Source organism: Sus scrofa, chromosome 6 (genome assembly GCF_054392235.1).
Source record: "Sus scrofa isolate SSC_HxYL_T2T_F1_AM1 chromosome 6, Sscrofa_HxYL_maternal_Yorkshire_Landrace_v2.0, whole genome shotgun sequence".
Classification (NCBI taxonomy): Eukaryota; Metazoa; Chordata; class Mammalia; order Artiodactyla; family Suidae; genus Sus; species Sus scrofa.
Genome location: NC_139388.1, coordinates 36,138,246 through 36,158,012, shown reverse-complemented (window position 1 = coordinate 36,158,012; position 19,767 = coordinate 36,138,246). Strand labels below are relative to the sequence as shown.

General features: G+C 43.7%; 1 protein-coding gene across 2 annotated transcripts in view; it reads right to left on the bottom strand.

Moving 5' to 3' along the window:
* Positions 1-14,395, bottom strand: part of BRD7 (bromodomain containing 7) — a 41,604-nt gene extending 27,209 nt beyond the window's left edge. For both annotated transcript variants that reach the window (XM_021094213.2, XM_021094214.2), the window contains exons 1-2: positions 14,154-14,395; positions 13,506-13,714 (exon numbers count right to left, since the gene is read on the bottom strand). In XM_021094213.2, coding sequence (XP_020949872.2) covers positions 13,506-13,714; positions 14,154-14,202 — 258 coding nt within the window. In that variant the 5' untranslated portion in view covers positions 14,203-14,395. The remainder of the gene's footprint in view (positions 1-13,505; positions 13,715-14,153) is intronic.
* Positions 14,396-19,767: the final 5,372 nt, after the last annotated feature.

Below are 19,767 nucleotides of genomic sequence, written 5' to 3'. Positions count from 1 at the left end.
CTGGACCCCCTGGTTCCACTGGTGACAGAAAAACAAAGTCCTACTGGCTCCCCTGGATTCCAGGGTCTCCCTGGCCCTGCTGGTCCTCCTCCTGGTGAAGCAGGCCAACCCAGTGAACAGGGCGTTCCTGGAGACCTTGGTGCCCCAGCCCTGCTGGCTTCACTGGCTCCCCTGGTGCTAATGGCCAACCTTGGGGCAGAGCATCAAGCATCTCCTACTCTCTTTATTAAATCCTACCTTAAATACGTCTCTTTCCTAAAAAAAAAAAACAAAACAAAAAAAAAAAAAAAGAAAAGAAAAGAAAAGAAGAAATTCCCAGACCATGTGAGTGTCACTGGTGTGGGGATCACACTTTGAGTATCACTGATATAGAGCTTCACAGTCTATTCTCAGGGTCCAAAACCTCTAATATATAACATATGATTGCTTAAAGCTCCAGAGAACGTTATAAACTGTATTCTTGCGCACTTGATATCAGTTTCCATTAAGATGATTGGTGTCTATTTTTTTATAGCCTCATGACGTATTTCAGAACAGTAATTTTTGACACAGGAAAGTTTTCTATTTTTTCCCCAGAAAAACTAGCATGAATCTTTCATAGGTTGGCAGGTTTAGAACATCTGTTCAATGGAAAAAGAACCCCACAGAGAAGATCTCTTCCTATTAAATGTAAATTGTGGAGAAAGGACAGCTTGAAAGGCAGTAAGTACTCTCCTAGGTGGAAAGAACTAAGGCCATAGTGCAAGAAATCTAGAGTAGGAGTTGGCAAACGGTCAGGTAGCATATATTTAGGCTTTGTGGTCTGTAATGTCTATCAACAGCTACTAACTTCCCAGTATAGAACAAAAGCAGCCATAGGCAATATGTAAATCAATGGGTGTGGCTGTGTTCCAATAAAACTTTATTTAGAAAAATCAAGTGGTACTGGCTCTAGTTTGCTGACACCTGGTCTAGAGGCTCAAGTTTTAGTTCCGGCTTCATCTTTAACACACTCTGATCTTCTTAGGTACTCATTTACTAGACTTCTTTATCATCTAGTGAGATGAGATTTAAATGTTGCTTTTTATTCATCTTACATAGTTTATATGGCTCATAAGATGGGGAAATGATCATGAAATAGAAAAACTGAAAAAGTATCAAAGGAAGGTATAATGTCTCTGAACTATACCCCTACCTGGAAACTCTACAGGAACCACTTTATGATTCAGTATGGCAAACAGAATACAGCCTTCTGGGCTAGAGTCCAAAAGAGAAAAAGAATATAAAAAACATATACCTGGAAACTGCCCAAAAGCGAATGGAGATACTGTAACATGTTATTGCCAACTAGGAATTAGGAGCTTTAGTTTCTAATTTACTAGAATGTGACCCTGCACAAGTCGTTCCACTATTTTAGTCTCAGTTTCACCTATAAAACCAGAGGCTTTGATCTTTACAGTTCTCTCTCCATCTAACATTGATTCCAACCTTCCACTTTTCTTTTTTTTAATAATTCAGAATATATTATAGACTCCTACTGTTAAATGTCACTCACTAAAAGTAACAGATATGTAAAACCAGAGGTTAATGCAGTTCTGGTTAACAGTAATTTTGCAATTTACATACAGAAAACTAAACAAAAATACTAGTGCAATTTAACTTCAGGTAGCCAAAGAAGAAGGGTTTATAATTACAGTTTATAAAATGGGTTCAAATTCTGGCTTCGCCACTTGTTAGCTGAGATAATGGATAAACTACATAATTTTTAAGAGGGGACCACTTTCATCATCTTTAGAATAGACACAATACATACCTTTGAAGACTGCTTTTAAGATTAAATAAGATATTGTATGTGAATTTTTAGTGCAGTACCTACCTAGTGCATAGTGAATACTCATTCTTTCATGCATTCAATAATAAATGAGGCTGTACTGTGTGGATATACACTGGTAGGTAAAACACACACTTCCTAAGCTCTGCCCTTAGGAAGCTGAGTGTTAAGATAGAAGCAGACATTAAACAACTCAGTAAAAAAAAAAACAAAAAAAACCAAAACCAAACAGATTTCACGGAGACACTAACTGTAGGGTAAATCTAATTTAGACTGGTGATGTGTGGGAAGGCCTCTATAAGGAAGGAAGATCTAAGTTGAGGTCTGAAGGAGAAAGAATTTAGCCAGTTTGGGGGTGGAAGTAGGAGGAGGATGTAACAGAATCCCAGGGAGTGTAAATATCCTGTGTGCATGAAGGTCTGAGGCAGGAGAGAGAAAGAGATGTTATTTCAGATTAGATTCTAATTTATCCATGACTCGATGGCAAGTTATTTTATTAATTTGTGAGTAACACTTCTGAAGCAAATCTTTGCTCATTTTATTAGTACTGTAGCACTTACTGCTTCTTTCACTGGAGTTCCGGGGGACCTCCAAGTTCAATAATGCCTAATACATAATATTTGCAGAATTAATCAATCATAAGAGATAGCATGAAACAGGCACATGAAAACATGAGAATTAACAACTGAAGTCCTAGGTGATAAGTGTACAAAACAACTTCAGAACTTCACTTTAACAGCTGATTTGAGAATTCAACTGAAAAAGCAGCTTTATGACTTTGAAGCTATACTTCACACCTTTGGCCCTAGGTTCAAAACAGCATCTGCCACACAATTTGGCTCTTATCTCCACGATGCCTTCCCCTAGTTCCTCAAGGTAGAAATGAGAAACACTTTCCTCTGGACTCACAGAACACTTTATTCACACCTCTATGAGAATTCACTGGGCCATACAGTTTTTTATCCTTTTGTGTCTGATTCTCCAGCCCAACTCTGGGCTCCCACAGAGATTATCTTCATCATTTGAATCTTGTACATGTTTCTGGTAAATATTTATTAAATAAAGAAACAAATAAATAATCCTTCTATCTGAAGACCAACTCTTCTGTTCCTAGCCAGAGTCCTTTCTTCTCCAGGAAGATCTTTGTGATTAAGGTGACAACCTCAAGAGGGAAAGGCAGAGTGGGAAAAAAGGGGGGAGAATCTTCTGCCAACTTGAATAAGCCACAGCAGCCCTCCTGGGTGTGTCAGATTCGCACAGAAGTCAATGAATTGCACTGTGACAAAATTCCCACTCTGCTTAATGATGATAGCCATTCATTTTTCCTCTCTAGTTATAAACTACTTCATCCTCTATGCCTCAGCTAACTCAGCAACAAAATGAGATAATAAGAGTACCTACCCCATAAAGTTATTAAGTATTAAAATAGTAAACATAAAGAACTCAGAACATGCCTGGAATATAGTAAACACTCGAACGTTAGTTTTTATGGGTTACATATGCTCTTTGGGACCTAGTAAGTGCTTTAATAAAATAGGAGTTTATATGAACAAGTTTTACATTTTATTTACATTAACTTGAAAAGACACAAGCACTCCTATGTACACTGCAGCATTATTTATAATAGCCAAGATATGGAAACAACCTAAGCGCTTATCAATGGATGAACACACACAAAAAAGATGTGGTGTATGTATATATCTATATATCTATATATATATATGTGTATAAACACACACATGCACACACAGACACACAATGAAATATTACTCAGCCATAAAAAGATGAAATCTTGCCATCTGCAACATGAATGGGCCTTGAGGTATTATTCGCTAAGTGAAATAAGTCACAGAAAGACAAATACTCACATGCGGAATATAAAAAACAAACAAGAAAACAAAATAAATGAACAAACCAAAAAAAAACCCAAATACAAAGATACAAAGAAGAGAGTAGTGGTACCAGAAGGGAACGGGTCAGCAGGAGCTAGAAGGGTAAAGGGAATCAACTATACGGTGATGGAGAGAAACTACATTTTTGGTGGTAAGCATGCTGTAGTGTATACAAAAGGAGAAATATTAAAGCTGCACACATGAAATATGTTATAGACCAATGTTACCTCAATAAAAATAAAACAAAGTTTTACTTAACTGTAGCGTTATCAATAATATCCTATATACATTAATACTCAAGATTTTTAAAAATTAAGGAGTTCCCGTCGTGGCTCAGTGGTTAACGAATCCGACTAGAAACCATGAGGTTGTAGGTTTGATCCCTGGACTTGCTCAGTGGGTTAAGGATCCGGCGTTGCCATGAGCTGTGGTGTAGGTTGCAGATGCGGCTCAGATCTGGCATTGCTGTGGCTGTGGTGTAGGCCGGCGGCTACAGCTCTGATTAGACCCCAGCCTGGGAACCTCCACATGCCGTGGGTGTAGCCCTAAAAGGACAAAAGACCAAAAAAAAAAAAAAAGAAATTTACAAAAACCCCTGTCATTTTATTCTGATAACATCTGTAAGGGAACTAGCTTAATTCCTTTGAGCATCTCAACTCGAAACGGACTTGTAACGCTGTTAAGACAGAAGTTAAGGTTAGGGTTATGCTTTTCAGAAGAACAGGTCTGAGTCTCAGTAAAAGAATTTAGACCTCTTATTTAAACTATTTCAATGAAAAGCCATTTATTTATTTATTTATATTTATTTGTGCTTTTTAGGACTGCATTTGCGGCATACGGAGGCTCCCACGCTAGGGGTCCAATCAGAGCTACAGCTGTTGGTCTGCACCAGAGCCACAGCAACACCAGATCTGAGCTGCATCTGCGACCTAAACCACAGCTCATGGCAATGCCGGATCCTTAACCCACTGAGAGAGGCCAGGGATCGAACCCACAACCTCATGGTTCCTAGTCGGATTCATTTCCCCTGCACCACGTCGGGAACTCCGAAACGCCTCTTAAGTAGGTTTCCTTACACACAGCCTCTACTCCAATATCTGCTAGATACGGTTAACCGATTAACATCACTAAGGCTCAACTTCACTCAAAGTTTCTGACTCTCCACAGCTTACATATTCAAGTTAAAACTTCCTACTCTGACATCTCAACTGCCTTTCAGATCTTATCCTATACTCACCCCTTTCATGTGTTCTGCGCTGAAAAAAGAGAACTACTTTATATTCCCTACACACCCTCACATTTGCCCACTTTCACGCTAGTGTTATTTTCTACTTTGTGTGCAAGCTTCCTTAACTCCAAATCTCTGTGCAAAATTAGCATTTTGTTCAGGGATCAGCCTCCTAAGTCAGCATATAAATTGAGTTGTTAGATTACCTTTGAAAATATCTGAAGTACCTCATGAAGTATAAATGGCTTTAGACATATGATCCTTTATGTTTAATGATATGAAAAGAATATTTCTATTATACTACAATAATAGCTCAGAATATATAGTTGACCCCATGCTGAGTGTAGTATAATCTCACTATACTCTGATTTCTAAAGATCAGCTCCAATGCTATTTCCTGAGCAAAGTCTTCCGTGATCCCCCAGCTCTAAGGAATTTCAGGAGCCTCAGAACTAGAATGTCGCCTCAGTCAGGGCACTGATTTTATTCTTCCATGTACTGTGAAGGGGGTGGAGGTTGGTGTCCATTTTAACAACTCTTTTAGCCTAACGGCCTTAATGGCAGGATTTGAGTCCTTGTTCTGGCACTGACTGTGTGACCCTAAGCAAGTTACTCAACTTCTCTGAGCCTTAGTTTTCTCATTTATGAAGAGAATATAACATGACCCAGCAATTCTATTCTGGATATACACACAGCCAAAAGAACTGAGAGCAGGAGCTCAAAGAAATACTTGTATTCCCATGTTCACAGCAGCATTATTTATAAAAGCCAAAAGGTAAAAAGCAAACCAAATGGCCACTAATGCATGAGTGGATAAACCAAATGTAATATATCCATACAATTCAGCCTTTAAAGGGAGGAAATTGTAACACATACCACAACATGGATGAACCTTGAGGACATTATGTTAAGTGAAAAGCCAGTCACAAAAAGACAAATACTGCGTTACTGTACTACACGTGTATGAGCTATCCACATCGGTCAAAACCCACAGACAGAAAGCAGAATGGTGGTTACCAGGGGCTGGGTAAGGGGGAAATGGCAAGTTGTTTTGTAAGTATGAATTAGTTCTAGAAATCGGTGATACAACAGTGTGTGTATAGTTAACACTACGGAACTGGACACTTAAAAATGGCTAAGATGGTAAATTTTATGCTATGTATATTTTACAATAAAAAAAAAAAGAGATGATAAACTCAGTCTCATAGGTTTATGGTAGGGAGTAAAGTGAGATAACATAGAGCACTAAGCTGAGAACCTAGCATGTAACACATGCTTTCTAAGTACTAGCTGTCATTTGTAAAAGGTATGTGTAGCTTTTAGTAATCATTATAGAGGTGTATACACACACACACACATACACAAACATATGTATGGTTGTCATTTTACTTAAAATGATGTTATAAATGTCTATAATTTTTATAAATCATCAATATAATGGCCAACGAAAAATTTTGCCTAGTGGACCTTAGCTTTTTTCGTCTTTTTAGGGCCGCACCTGTGGCATACGGAGATTCCCAGGCTAGGGGTCCAATCAGAGCTGTAACTGCAGGCCTACAGCAGAGCCACAGCAACTGAGGATCCGAGCCACATCTGAACCTTTACCACAGCTCAGGGCAACGCCAGATCCTTCACCCACTGAGTGAGGCCAGGGATCAAACCTGCGTCCTCATGGATGCTAGTTGGGCTTGTTAACCACTGAGCCATGACGGGCACTCTGAATCTTAGCTTTGCTTAATTGTCCTCTTGTGCCTATATTACTAGGTCAAATGGTATGAGGATTTTTTTCATAAGCTCTTATTTTTTATATAATGTGAGAATAAATGACTTGAAAACATAAGGCTGAATCCTTAGGAAAGGGTAATGTTATGTAATAAGTTGCCAGCAAGCAAATTCTGTCAACTGCTTAGCACTCAAATGTTTACAGGAAAAACAAAAACCAAAAAACAAAAACACCAGCAGACTTCCAAAAGGGTGGTATCTAGATTGTGGTCTGATTAAAACAAAAGCATGTTGGAGTTCCCACTGTGCTGTGGTGGGTTAAGAATCTGACTGCAGTGACTTGGGTTTGATCCCTGGCCTGGTGCAGTGGGTTAAAGGATCTGGCGTTGCTATAGCTGTGGTGTAGGTTACAGCTGTGGTTTGGATTCAGTCCCTGGCCGGGGAACTTCCATATGCTGTGGGTGTGGCTATAAAATAATTTTTTTTTTTTTTTTGTCTTTTGTTGTTGTTGCTATTTCTTGGGCCGCTCCCGCGGCATATGGAGGTTCCCAGGCTAGGGGTCTAATTGGAGCTGTAGCCACCGGCCTACGCCAGAGCCACAGCAACGCGGGATCCGAGCCTCGTCTGCAACCTACACCACAGCTCACGGCAACGCCGGATCATTAACCCACTGAGCAAGGGCAGGGACCGAACCCGCAACCTCATGGTTCCTAGTCGGATTCGTTAACCACTGCGCCACGACGGGAACTCCCTATAAAATAAAATTTAAAAAAACCTAAAGCATGCTGTATTCTTTTTTCTTTCTTTTGCTGTGGTAATGTGGAAGTTCCCAGGCTAGGGACTATATTGGAGCTGCAGCTGCCAGCCACAGCAACTAGAGTTCTGAGCAGATCTGTAACCTACACCACACATCCTTAACCCACTGAGCGGGGCCAGGGATTGAACCCACATCTTCATGGATACTAGTCGGGTTCATTATCACTGAGCCACGACGAGAACTCGGCATGTTGTATTCTTAATGCTATGGGTGGTCTTAAACACCACAGTTCTACAGGCAGAGATACTACTGATCCTATCTGTTGGGGCATTTAAACTACTATAATCAGAGTGTTCCTACTCAAAATCAGAAAATCACTTAACTAAAACATCTTTGAAAAATTATAGGGTTTTGTGTGATAAGCATGTGTGCTTTCCCAAACCTTTATTTTCTCCTTATTTTCCTAAGTAACAGATTCCTGATTTTTACTGGATACAATGCCCCCACCCCTTCCCCCAACTAAAAGACATTTCCCAGCCTCCTGAGTAGCTAGGGTGGCTAAGTGATTAAGTTCTGTCTAATGAAATATGAGAAGTTATGAATGCCTTTTAAAAAACATTTTAAAAGGGAAAAGGCATAATTTTTCTTGTGCTCTTCCTCCTTTCCGCTACATGGAACTGACAGCTAAGTCATCAGTCCCTCGGAACCACACACACTCTAGCCTCTTTCAGGTCCAGAGTTAACACACAGCTGACTTTCTCCAAGAAGAGATTAGAGGCAACTGCTGTTCCTAAAACTCCCTGGAGAACCAGTGCATAGCTCACTGAGAAATGCCCTTCTGCAAGTCTCCCTAGCAAGAGCCCTCCTCCCCACCCCTAGTCCGGCCTGGAAAAAAGGATAACCAAAACAGTCTCTTCTGAACCAAAGACACTCCAGAGAAATGCGGAAGTGTTCCATGGCCCCTACCCCTGAATCCTAGAGAAGTGAGACTGTGGGCAAATTTACTTCATTTCTTTGAATTCTGCCTTACCTTTTGTAAAATGGAAACCACCCACTGACTTGCCCTACTCTGCAGGGTATTATGTCCAAATGAAATTACGGATCCAAAAGCATCTGAATTTGCAATGCAATAAAAATACATAGGTTACTGATATTTAGAGCCACATTCAAGCAAGGGCAGAGGGGGAGTTCCTGTTGTAGCTCAGTGGTAATGAACTGCCAGCTAGTATCCATGAGGATGTGGGTTTGATCCCTGGCCCCACTCAGTGGGTTAAGGATTTGGTGTTGCCGTGAGCTGTGGCATAGGTCGCAGACACAGCTGAGATCTGGCATAGGCCAAGAGGTGCAGCTCCCATTTGACCCCTAGCCCAGGAACTTCCATATGTTGTGAGTGAGGCCCTAAAAAAAAAGGGGGAGGGGGCAGAGGGGACGCTTCCAGGAACCTACCTTGAAGACATTCTTATAAAATATACAAAGAGATGTGAACAACGGGGTTCAATGCAGCATTATTTGTAACTTTTAAAAGTTATATAAAATAAAATATGGTACAGCAATAGAACCAAAGATGATACAGTTACTAAAAAGATGAAATAACTGATAAAACAAGAAATGAGTCTATCAGCTGGCATCATGGTGGTAACTGCCAGAACTAAAAAACCAGAAGTGGTTAAAAGGGGTTCTTTCAACTTTCAGTTAAACAAGACAATGGCAGGAAGAAAGAATACAGAGGAGATGACAGTGAATGAAAGATGTCAACACGCTTGGGAGAGCAAAGGCAAGCAAAGGAGTCTATAGGTCAGAGAAAGCAGGACACCTGTACTGCAGGTGAGACAGCGCTGAGAAAAGTTCAAACCCGGAAACCTAGAAACCCTGGAGCCATAAGGAACCAGAGAATCTCCAAACCTGGAGGCCAGTCAGAAGTGGGGAGAAAACAGAGCACTGGGTGGTAAGACCTGCAGCCTCCTTTCCTTGGCTGGCTCTGAAATACCAGCAGCCAGATAAAATCCTTCTCCCAGGAAGAATTTTTCTCTGGAGAAACTCAAGAGCCCAGAGAAAACATCAGTAGAGGAGAGATATTTGACAGTTCCCCACCAAATGATCAGGTCTCTGCTTAAAGACCTACAGTGAAGTCCATCAGCTGACGAACCAGGCACAAAGCATATCATCAGCCTTTTGTGTTGCACATCTAAAATACAGATTACAGAGGCGCAACAGGTAACTAAATGATGCTTTTAACATAAAAGGAGACCGAAAAAAACTGAAGAACTTGAGGGGAAAATAGACACAGCATGAGGAGCAAAAGAAAATGTAAAAGAAAAATAACAAAATTAACCCCCGTCAATGAACATACTCAGAGAAATAAAAAAAGATACTGCAAGTAAAAACAAGAACAGGATGCTATTAAACATGGACAATTAGAGGCCAGGAAAAAGTCCTTGGAAATTCAAAAGACAAGATCTGAAGTAAAATTCAACAGCAGAGCCAGAAGACAGAGTTTAGGAACTCTCCTTGAAGAACACAAAAACAGAGAGAGGAAAAAAAGGAGAGAAAACATAATGAAATCCAGAAGTTCAACATCTAGATGGCAGGGGTTCTAGAAAGAGAGAAGAGAATAGAGGGAAGAAAACTATCACAGAAATACTTTAAGCAAACATCTCAGAACTGAAGGCAAGATTATTCATTGTGCAACAGAACACTGAAGATAAAGGAGAAGATCCGAAAAGTCTCAAGAGAGCACATATTGGTCATATACAAAGGACTAGGCATCAGAGTGGCAACAGACTTCTCAATAGCAGATCTGGAAGCCAGAAGATAACAAGCAATGTTTTCAAAATTCTAGGATAAAATAATTTCCAATCTGGAATTCCATGCTAAATCAAACCATCAATCTATATAAGGAGACTATATGAGAGTAGAATAAAGATTTTCAGATATGTGAGAACTTATAAAAACCTACCACCTATGAATGCTTTCTTAGGAAGTTCACAGACTCCACCAGAAAAAGAGAGTAAATCAAGAGGAAGACATGGGACCTAGGAGGCAGGCAAAGGAGAGCCCCAGGAGGCCTAGAGAACAACTCACCCAGGCCAGAGCAGGATGGGGCAGAGGGCTGCAATGTCTCAAAAAAAAAGTGTTTGATGATGTGAAAAATACAAAACAGATGGGTTTTACAAATCAGAGTTTGGTAAGAATCAGTACACAATAACCAAATAAATGAAAGCAATTAACCAGCTGGTCAAGATTGGATCTATAGATTACATTTGTCTCCAGTGAACAATAATTAGAAATAATGGCTTAGTGGAAATGAATCTGACTAGCATCCACGAGGACACAGATTTGATCCGTGACCTCGCTCATTTGGTTAAGGATCTGGCATTGCCATAAGCTGTGGTGTAGGTCAGACTCATGTCTCGTGTCGCTGTGGCTCTGGTGTAGGCTAAGGGTTACAGCTCTGATTAAACCCCTAGCCTGGGAACCTCCATGTGCCTCAGGTGCAGCCCTAAAAAAAAAAAAAAAAAAGGAATAAACACTGAATATTGACTTAACCAACAACTGTGATGTACACACACTGGGAGAAAGCAGGAAGGGAAATTGGGGGGGTGGGGGTGGAGCAGGACAAGAATGCTAATTTGAGCGCTCATCTTCTGTAACATGATGTCAGTAAAAGACATAAACCGGTAAGTCAGTAAACCGCAATACAGACCCACATTTAGAAATGAAGATAAATATCCAAAGAAAAAAAATTAAAAGTTTGGGAAGTAAAACTCCAAGATGGAGAAGACTTTTATATTTGATGTTAAAAGGCTTTTTGTACTCTTTTTTTGGCCATGCCTACCACATGTGGAAGTTCCTGGGCCAGGGATAAACCTAGACAATGCAGTGACAATGCCGAATCCTTAACCTGCTGAGCCACAAGCAAACTCCATGCTTATAGTACTCCTGACTTTTAAAAACTATGTTCAAACTTTACTACTAATAAAAAATAATTTTTTAAAAAACCGGATTATTTCTGGAGAGGAAGACTAAATGACGTTCTGGGGTGGGGTAAGCCTTTTTGTCCTCCATTTTGTTCACTTCTGCATTATTTGACTTTTTTAGGGGTCGAATTGGAGCTGCAGCTGGGGCCTATGCCACAGCCAAGGCAACACTGGATCTGAATTGCATCTGCTTATACCACAGCTTGAAGACAAAGAGGGATCCTTAACCTACTGAACAAGGCCAGGGATGGAACCTGCATCCTCACATAGATAACACCCAGTCCTCAACTCCCTGAGCCACAACGGAAACTCCACTTGACTTTCTTAAAACAAAACAAAACAAAAACAAAACACATACGTGGCTTTTACAATTTAGGAAAGAAGTGTGGGTTTTTTTTTTTTTTTTTTTTAAATGGTCACACCTGCAGCATATTTAAGTTCCCAGGCTAGAGGTTGAATCAGAGCCACAGCTGCCAGCCTACACCACTGCCACAGTAATGCAGGATCTGAGCTGTGTCTGTGACCTACACCATAGCTCATGGCAATGTCAGATCCCTGACCCACTGAGCAAGGCCAGGGATCCAACCCGCATCCTCAAGGATACTAGTCAGATTAATTTCTGCTGTGCCACAATGGGAACTTCAGAAAGAAACATTAAGTTTTTTTTTATGCTGTCACAGTCACAGACAAAGGCAATAAAGACCAGGGCAGAAAAGAATAGAATTAAGAAATTCCAAAGAAAGAAACCTCTAAGATTTAGTGACTTATCAGTGTGTTCAATCACATGGACCAGGAGTTCCCATCGTAGAGCAGAAGGGGCAAATCTGACTAGGAACCATGAGGTTGTGGGTTCGATTCCTGGCCTCACTCAGTGGGTTTAAGGTTCTGGTGTTGCTGTGGCGTAGGCCAGCAGATGCGGCTCCGATTCAACCCCCTAGCCTGGGAACCTCCATATGCCTCAGGTGTGGCCCTAAAAAGCCAAAAAAAAAAAAAAAAAAAAAAAAAAATCACATGGACCAGAACACTTCTGTTGTATATATAAACTTACAACTAAACCTACAGAAACCTAGCTTCAAAATCCAGTCATTAATAATAAGTCGCTTTGGAGTTCCTGTCATGGCTCAGTGGTAATGTACCTGACTAGTATCCATGAGGACACGGGTTTGATCCCTGGCCTTACTCTGGGTGAAAGGATCTGGTGTTCCTGTGAGCTGTGGTGTAGGTTGCAGCCACAGCTCACATCCTGGGTTGCTGTGGCTGTGGTGGAGGCCAGCAGCTGTAGCTCTGATTCAACCCCATATGCCACAGGTGTGGCCCTGAAAAGCAAAAGAAAAAACAAAAAAAATTAACAAGTCACTCAGTGACAAGTTATATTTAGGAAGCGCAGAATAAATGTAGGACAATTCCAAGTGTGTATGTGATCATCCTTGAAAGGAAAGTTAGTTATTATTTTACCCAGCTTAGAAACCAAGATGGCAGCTCACTCCTCCCCAGCTTTTTTCTATTAACCGTGTGTGATTAAGAAAACTTTTTTTAAAAATTACTGGTGTCATAGTCCTTAAAGTTTTCTAATCCAATTTTCTCTTCAACAGACTCAAACTTTGTTTCAAAAGATGAAAGTTGTTCATCATGCATGTGGCATAACGGTACTTATCTTGGAACAAAATTTGAACCCCAAGAGATCCTACTCACTTTTTTTTTTTTACTGATATATAGTTGATATACTAACTGTGTTAGTTTCAGGTGTCCAGCAAAGTGATTCAGTCATACTCATTCACTTTTCAAACGACTGTTTTCCACAAACCTCGAACACTGAGGCTTTACTGAGCATGACTTTAACCTTTCCTAGATAGAAAAAGCACTCTGAAGCAGCTCCTGAAAATCAGGACTTAGCTCGATCACCTGATGTGTGCGTACAATTAGTCTAATAAAGAGCTGCTGAAGCTCACAGGTGATTCACGTTCCTATTCTGCCCTGCTCCTCCTCAAAACAAGTCTGATTTTATAGGCAGCTGAGCATTTCACTGGACACAAAATAAGTAAAAAGATTGGCAGCGGGAGGCGGCAATGCTCAGAAAGTGGTAGCACCAAAAAAAGCTGAAGCAATGCAATGACTTTACCTTTACTCGTCTCCGTTTCCTCCCCTTTTCTTCCCCTGGAACCTGCTTCTCTCCTTTCTTCCTCTTTTTCCGCTTTCTGTCCTTGTGTTTGTCATGATCATTTTTGTCCTCGAAGAGGCTGGAGTCGTGCCCGGAGCTGCCCGTGGAGAGCTCGGTGACTTCGTTCCCTCCCACTTTGAGGACCAGCTTCAAGGGCTTCTCTACATATTCTTGAACGAAAGAAAAGGGTCTCGATTAAAGGAGGGCCTCGCTGGGCGGTATCCACGAGCAGAGTGACCCCTGGGCAGGGGAAGAAGGAGGCGCACAGGCCAAGGCGGCCCGGGGCACGCAGTGGGCGCCCCGCGAAGCACCTGTTGAATGACAGGCACTTACCAAGTGGCCGTCCCGAACGCTCCCGGGCCTTTCGAGGCCGCCTCGCATCTCCCCACAGGAGACCCTCCCGGGCCGGGGGTCTCGGGTTCGAATGCCGCCCCTGCGTGGGGTCTGTGCGGCTCAGATGGACCGCGCCCCCTTCGCGGGTCCGGGCCTGCCCGAGGGACCTGGGCATCCCCCCGGCCCGCCTCGGATGCTCCAGAGTGGTCTCGAAGGAACGTAAACCCCACCGAGCAGCCGCGGGCTCGCCGCCCCCCACCGCGGCCCACTCCTCACCCTCGTAGAGGTGTTTGTCCGACTTGTGCTTCTTGTGCTTCTTGCCCATGTCCGACCGGGCCCCGGTGCCCGCCCCCCGCGCCAGGCCCAGGCCGTGCGGCGCCGCTTCCGGTCCGGGCCAGGCGAGCGGAGGGCGGGAGCGGGGCCCGCGAGACCCCGCGCCGCGAGGCAGGGGGACGGCGAGCGCCGGGCGGCGCGAGGCCCCTCACGAGAAGACGGCGCGCGAGACCCGGCCGGAGCCCAAGAGCGGCGGCGGGTCGGCGACCGGCTGGCGCTGAGGCGGGAGAGAGGGCCCGCCGCGCGCGCAGAGAGCAGGTAGCTGCGAGTGGCGGCCCCTGGCGGCTGGAGGTGGCGCCGCAGCCTGCGGACTAGGGGCGGGGTCCGGGCTGGGGGCGGGCCGGGGGCGGGCAGGGGGCGTGGCCCACCGCTTTGGAACTCCTTTTGCCCTCCGGCTCTTTCCCTCCCTTCCTCTTTCCTCTCTCCCCGCCTTGATTCCTTCCCTCCCCCCTTCCTTCCTTTCTTCCTCTTTCTTTCCTTCTTATCACCCTCATTTCCTGACTCCTCCCTTATATCCCACTTCCCCTTGCTTGTATCTTCCATTTAACAATACTTACTGATCCCTTTACTGGATACCTGATCCAGCACATTGGTAAATCAAGACTTCTGATCTTAAAAGAAAATCGTATGTGATGATGTGTAAAGGCCTCCAAGACCTTAATTAAAACCACATCAACAGGGTATAGAGCAGAGTGTGTTGGGTAAGATGCATTTAAGGAAATAAATGTTGACATCTGGATGAAAAGTATGTCATGGCTACACAGAAGTGTTAACAGTGGTTATCTCAGGTGATATGACTGGAGGTGGAGTGGATTGTCTCTACACTGTTTAACAATTTTCTCAAGTGCATGTTAAATTTTTTTTTTTGAAGGGAAAACTGAAATTTAAAAATTAAATAGAAAAAACAATGAAAATATATCTGGATCCACACCAAGTGGGGGCCAGACTTACGCTCTTGCTCTGTAGATTCATGTGTACTCCTCAATCCTGTTTTAAGCCCTTCTTTACTTTTATCCGAAGATGCTGAACCCTGCTAGTGAGATGAGCTATTCACATGTCTGCTCATTGGCATTCATCCAAATAAAAAGTTAAGATGTTTTTCATATAACACGTCCAGGGATGTTGGCTGTAGGGAGACAAAATAATGTTGCCGTTTTTCTACATGACAACCTTGTAAGATAGGAAGAGCAGAAATATTCTTGTTCCCATTTTACAGATGAAGAAATGGATGCCCAGAGAAATGAAGGACGTTGCTAATTGTAGAGTCAGGCTTCAAATTCAGGTTTTCCGAATCTGAATCACAAGCTTTTTTTTTTTTTTTTTTTAGTGGCTGCACCTGCAGCTTATGGAAGTTCTGGACCCTTAACCCCCTGAGCAAGGCCAGGGATTGGACCCATGTGCTCAGGGACATTGTGTTGGGTTCTTAACCTGCTGAACCACAATGGGAACTCCCACAAGCTCTTTTTACTTGTGAACATGATGAAGGATTCTTGATTGTCTCTACCTTAAATTTACGGCCCTGTATATTTTCAAATAAACCCATAATCACAGACTGCTTTCAAGAAAGGGGCTGACATTTGTCATTTATACTTGAGTAAGAGTTTGCCTCTCTGGATCACTTCTCCCAGGAAGATTTGCAGCTTTTAGCAGTGGGTGAAATGGTAGCCCTGTAATTCAGGGTCTGATGGTTGGAGAATGATAGAAACCCGGTTTGAATGACTTCAAGTAAGTAAAAAGATTTATTGAGTCACATGTCCAGGAAGGGCAGAAGTAACGCTTGCCTGAAAAAAAGATGGGAACCAGGGATTTGATGCCATAGGTCTCACTCTCTCTCTCTTTCTTTGCCTCCTCTCTGTGTATATGGGGTTCCGACTTACAGCAGCTGCTCCCTGACCAGTTGGGAAAAGGCTTCGCTCCAGAGAAGGGCTCTGATTGGCTTGGCGTAGGTCACATATTTTATAGCCAAGGGGATGGGAGATCGATCCATCTTGGATATCAAGTCCACCCGTATAGCCAAGTGGAGTTACAATCTGTGACTGGCAGTCCCCACCAGCCCCCAGTGGTTAGCCAGGGAAAACGAGGTTCCGTTCAAGGAGGGGAGCTGCTTTTTCACAAAGGCTAAAAGTTTGTGTCTAGTACCTCCCTGTAACAAGCGATAATTCTTTTTGCTCTAAGGAGAACTGCTTTGCCACCTCCCCCTTTGGGTCTGGCCTCTATCCAGGCCTGTGAATTTACCTGCCTTCTCCCCATTACCCAGCATGCTCCCCCAAGGCAGGGATGGATATGGGGGAGCATTGCACCTTTGTGTTCACAGCACCCAGGACAGTGACCATTACTCTGCCAGTGCCCCTCAGAACTAGTTCACTCTGTGTGTGTGTGTGTGTGTGTGTGTGTGTGTGTGTGTGTGTGTGTTTGTGCGCCTGTCTGTCTGTCTTCTCTCTGACCACCTTATAATAAAGGAGAAGGAACTGGCTAACTCATTTACATTAGGAAGTTAGCAGTTTCCCTCCTTTCCTCAACAGAGATCTTGCTTAGGTCCCAAAGTGTTCATAGCTGTGAAAAATGAGTAAGGCCCTAACACATAAAACACCTCACAAAAAGGAGGTCCTGGGAGATAGACAGTGCCTGGTACATAAAAGACACCAGAAAATTCTAGTTGAACTCAACCATTTAGAAATGACCCTACAGCTTCCTGCCTCCTGGTAGTCATTTACTGCAACAGAGTGAAGACGGGCCTAGACACTTGCTTCTGACCATCGGCTATGGCAAAGGTGATGAGATGTCACTTCTGTGATTCAGGTCCAGAAAATCATGACTTTCATCTGGCTGGCCAACTCTACTGCCTTCCTGGCTTGCATGCTTTTAAGAAGCAAGCTGCTGAGTTGGAGAGGCTCCCGTGTAAAGTACAGAGGGCAGACTCCAGCCAACATCCCATAAGAACTGAGCCGATCCATCCAGCTACCCTTGAGCCGCTGGTCCTGCCAACAACTGCCTGAGTTTCAAAGTGAATCCTTCCTCAGTGGAGTGTTCAGATGAGACCTTAGCCCTGGCTCCTACCTTGACTGCAGCCTTAGAGAGACCCCAACGCAGAAGACCCAGGGAAGTGATCCCCAGACTTATGATCCATAGGAGCTTGTGATAATAAATGTATGTTTACTTAAACCACTAAGCTTTAGAGTAATTGGTTACATAGCAATAGAAAGGTTATAGAAATATGATCTCAAACACAGAAACTTTCTGAGCTTGCTACGTACCTCAGTAAGGACTAAAGTGACACAAACTGAGCAATTCCCTGTGCTGGGTACTTGGCTGGAGTGTTGCCCACGCTGCCCACCCCCTTCTATCCTCTCCTGGCCAGGTGAGAGGAGCACTCATCCCCATCCCACAGGAGGAAACTGAAGCCCGGAAAAGTCAGGTGGTTAGTCCAAGGTCACACCACTTGCCTGGCAGGGATCTGAATCTTTGCCTCCAAAGCCCACATTCTCACCATTAGGCCACACTGCTCTTCAAAAAGAGGGTCAGATGACTCCAAAGTCCTCCCTTGAATGTTTGCAGTAGCACTAGATGAAAATAAATTCCAGAAGAGGATCCATATGCTCCCAGAAACACGTAGGAATGGATGTTTGTGCATTGAAAAGAATTGGAAGGTACGATAAAGAATGGAAAGAGGAGTTCCTGTCGGGGCTCAGTGGTTAATGAACCTGACCAGCATCCATGAGGACGTGGGTACGATCCCTGGCCTCGCTCAATGGGTTAAGGATCTGGCATTGCCATGAGCTGTAGGTGTGTAGGTCACAGATATGGCTCGGGTCTGGCATTGCTGTGGCTCTGGCGTAGGCTGGTGGCTACAGCTCTGAATGGACCCCTGGCCTGGGAACCTCCTTATGCTACAGGTTCGGCTCCAAAAGACAAAAAACAAAAACAAACAAACAAAAAAAATGGAAGAGTTATTTTTTTATTTCTGAAACATGGAGAACTTGATCAATAAAAGATGACTGCTCAGGAGTTCTCTGGTCTCTGGTGGCTCAGAAGGTTAAGGATCCCTGGTTGTCACTGCTGTGGCACAGGTTGAATCCCTGACCAGGGAATTTCCACATGCTATGGGCCTGGCCATAATAAATAAGTATATAAATAAATAAAGCCTGAGAGAATTTGAAATGCTGAAGCAATCATTAAAAGAAAAAAAAGATAACTTCTCGGCTTAATGGATAAGCTCTCTAATGGCCAATCTTTAGGTCTTGTAGTACCTGCATAGGCGTGTGCAGGTAGCCTGACCTGGGCTGTGAGGGGAGGCTTCTTAGCAGCAGCCAGTCACCCCTTAAAAGTAGAGGGGGGCTTGGAGTTCCCGCTGTGGTGCAGTGGTGTAAGGATCTGGTGTTGCTGCAGCTGTGGCATAGGTCGCAGCTGCAGCTCAGATTCGATCCCTGGCCTGGCAACTTCCATATGCTGTGGGTACAGCTGAAAAAGAAAAAAACAAAAAAAAAACAAAAAAAAAAAAAAAGGAGAGGAAGGCTTCTGTTTTGTGCATTGTCACTGGCAGAAGAGGAAGAGGACAATCTTGGGAGAGGACAAGGCTGGCTCGGTACTTGCTTAGTCCCACCTAGGACCTTCCTATACCTGCGGGCCTCTGTCACCTCCCCTGCAGCCTGGTTTGCTGCAGCTCCATCATGGAGGCAGGATGGTACCTCTTCCTTCTAAGGTGGACTGGCCTGGGGCATTCCACCAGATCCCTAGGACACAGCCCCTGATGCTTTGGGGATGAATAAGTGCTGTGATGCTTTCTGAGCATCTGCTGTGCACCCGTTACCAGCCCAGAACCTTTCTCAGAGTCCTCCCTGAAACACCCAGGGAGGATGTAGCGTGTCCCTCTTACAGAGGATGGAGCTGTGGCAGCATCAGGACCAGACAGGACCTCTCTGACCCTCAGTCTCCTCCTCTGGAACAAGGACAAGGGAATCAGGCTGCTGCTTCATAGGGTGGTTATGAGGACAAAGGAAATCATGCCAAAATGCCAAGATGGAGACCTGGTAATAGAATAAGCACTCAATCATAGCAGCTGCTAATGTTATCATTACTATTATTATTTTGCTTTTTAGGGCCGCACCTGCGGCATATGGAGGTTCCCAGGCTAGGGCTTGAGTTGGAGCTATAGCTGCTGCCTACACCACAGCCACAGCAATGTGAGATCTGAGCTGCATCTGTGACCTACACCACAGCTCACGGCAATGCCGGATCCTTAACCCACTGAGCGAGGCCGGGGATCAAACCCACATCCTCATGGACCCTACTTGGGTTGGTTACCACTGAGCCACAACAGGAGCTCCCAGCAGCTGCTAATGTTAATTTTTAAAATATTTTATCCTTTCAAAATATAATGCAGATAATGTCACCTCCTGCTCAGAACTGTCTCATCCCTCTCCATCTCCCTCAGAGTCAAAACCAAACCCCTTACCTTGGCTTTCAGGGCCTGATCTGGGCCCATTTGTCCTCCCCATCATGGCAGACAGCCACGCCAGCCTCCTCCCTCGTCTGTCACACCAGGCCTGCTTCTGCCCGG